The 2,155-nt window shown below is 52.1% G+C and overlaps 1 gene segment (V, D, J or C); it reads left to right on the forward strand.

Moving 5' to 3' along the window:
- Positions 1 to 865: 865 nt before the first annotated feature.
- LOC127031710 (Ig heavy chain V region 914-like) lies at positions 866 to 1,405 on the forward strand. The segment is given in 2 exon segments: positions 866 to 974; positions 1,068 to 1,405. Coding segments are annotated over 2 exon segments (384 nt in total).
- The last annotated feature ends 750 nt before the right edge of the window (positions 1,406 to 2,155 follow it).

Below are 2,155 nucleotides of genomic sequence, written 5' to 3' on the forward strand. Positions count from 1 at the left end.
CAGGTTCCACTTCAGCGCTGGGTCCATCGGGCTCCTGGGAAGCGTCTGCCGTGGGTCTCCAGGGCGCAGTACACACGAAATTGTTCCCATTACACCGATTCAGCGAAAATGCGATTCCTTGTCTCCCGAGACAATCCCGGCAACCCTCTGTATTTACAGAGGAGCAGCAAGAAAGCGGAACACACCGCCCGGTATCACCGTGTGAGAGACTAGACCGGGGTGACAAAGCCCGTCACCAAACCGACAGCAGGTTAACATCGTGTTTGGCTCTTAAAATGGCTGAATTTAAGGGGGGGGTGGTGGAAACAGCGATTAACCGCAATAGACAACACAAAGGCACTGATTTGTGCTCCGTCTTATTTTACCGAATCCCCGTATGAATGGGAAGTGGAGTCTGAATGGGAACAGAAGTGTGGACACGAATATGAATATCAATTGTGAATATCAATCTCCCTTCGGTGCTGCCTGAAGCCTCGCCAGACACGGGCCCCTCTGACCGGACGTTACATGGCCCCTTTGCGCATGGGACGGGGCTCCAGAGCGGAGTCTCCCCTCGCCATATCACTTTACAATAAATAGCCCCTAAGTTCCTGGGTGAGGAAACACAGTCACTGCAGGGAGCTGGTCATTCCTCCCAGGGGTCCGAAAGTGTCAGGAGAATCCCAGCGCCCTGTGTCCGGCGCTGAACAGACACAGGACGGGACAGTCTGACTCCTGCACCCGGAGCCCTAGGGTGAGTCACTCAGATCACTGGCAGCAGGAGTGTGTGTCTCTTATAAAGCGGGGACATGCAAATGAGGGAGACACTTTCCTGTTTAAATCTGTGCCTCTCTCTGCGCAGGTTGCACCCGGAGACACAATCCGCAGCCCCTGGGTCTGTGCAGTGACCAGCCAGTCCCTGAGAACTTTCCCCTCCAGCACCAGGGAAATGGGATTTTTGCTCCTTGTGATTTTCGCTGTAGCAGCTTCGGAAGGTATTTTCCTCTTCTGAATAACTGGCAGAGTTAGAAGAATATTGTGTTACCGCTGTTTTTATACCGATATTAATGGCCTGTCTTTATTCCCAGGTGTCCGGTCCCAGGTGCAGCTGGTGGAGTCCGGAGGGGATGTGAAAAAGCCCGGAGACTCTCTCCGCCTCTCCTGCAAAGCCTCCGGTTTCACCTTCAGCAGCTACTGGATGAGCTGGGTCCGACAGGCTCCCGGGAAGGGACTTGAATGGGTGGCTGCTATAAACTCCGGTGGGAGTAGTACATATTACCCTGATTCAGTGAAAGGCCGATTCACCATCTCCAGGGATAATCCCAAGAGTGAGCTGTATCTGCAGCTGACCGGCCTGAAGCCCGAGGACACCGCCTGCTATTACTGCGCAAAAGACACAGTGAGGGGAAGCCGGGCTGAGCTCTGACAAAAACCTCCCCCTGCAGTAATCAGAGAAGCAGTTTGGGGTTGGGGGCGCCCAAGGCCTGTAAGTGACAATGAGATCAGTTCTGGGAAAGGGGCGAGCAGCAGCAAACCCTTTTATTGTTATTATTATCCCCCTTCTTTGCTTTTACACAAGGTGAAGGAATTTATACAAGTTCCCACAAAGCACAGAACATTCTTAGTTGGGTCCCTGCCTCTTTCTTTCCTCTCCAGGGGACAAATTCTGAGCCCACACCCAACCTGCCTAGGAGTCACAGATCCATAGATATAAAGGCCAGAACGGAGCAGTGGGAGAAACTAGTCTGAGCTCCTGCATAATACAGGCCATAGAGCCTCAACCTGGTTATTCCGGTTCCGTCTAGGCCCCTCTTCGCTTCACCGTGCTGGGATTCCGCTCAGTGTCGCCCTGTCAGTGACAAATTCCAGCAGAAGGGTTGGGATCACTCAGCTTTTCGCACTAGACCCCCCCCCCCCCCCAAGTTTCTTTGTGTCTTTGCTTTGGTTTCTGCTTCTTTGTCTGGTTAGTTGAATTATTTTCCACCTATGGTGGGTTTTCTGGCACAAGGAGCATTTTCCTAGGAGAAAAAAAAATCCCTGGTTAAATACATAAATGAACAACTCCTCCAAAATATTCATGTTCTGGTTTTAATAATAATACAAAACCGGGGGTCAGTCAGAGAAAGTGGGGGGGGGGGGCTGCAGAGTCGCCTTCTCACATCCACCACCAGGGGGA

Source organism: Gopherus flavomarginatus, chromosome 11 (genome assembly GCF_025201925.1).
Source record: "Gopherus flavomarginatus isolate rGopFla2 chromosome 11, rGopFla2.mat.asm, whole genome shotgun sequence".
NCBI classification, from domain to species: Eukaryota; Metazoa; Chordata; order Testudines; family Testudinidae; genus Gopherus; species Gopherus flavomarginatus.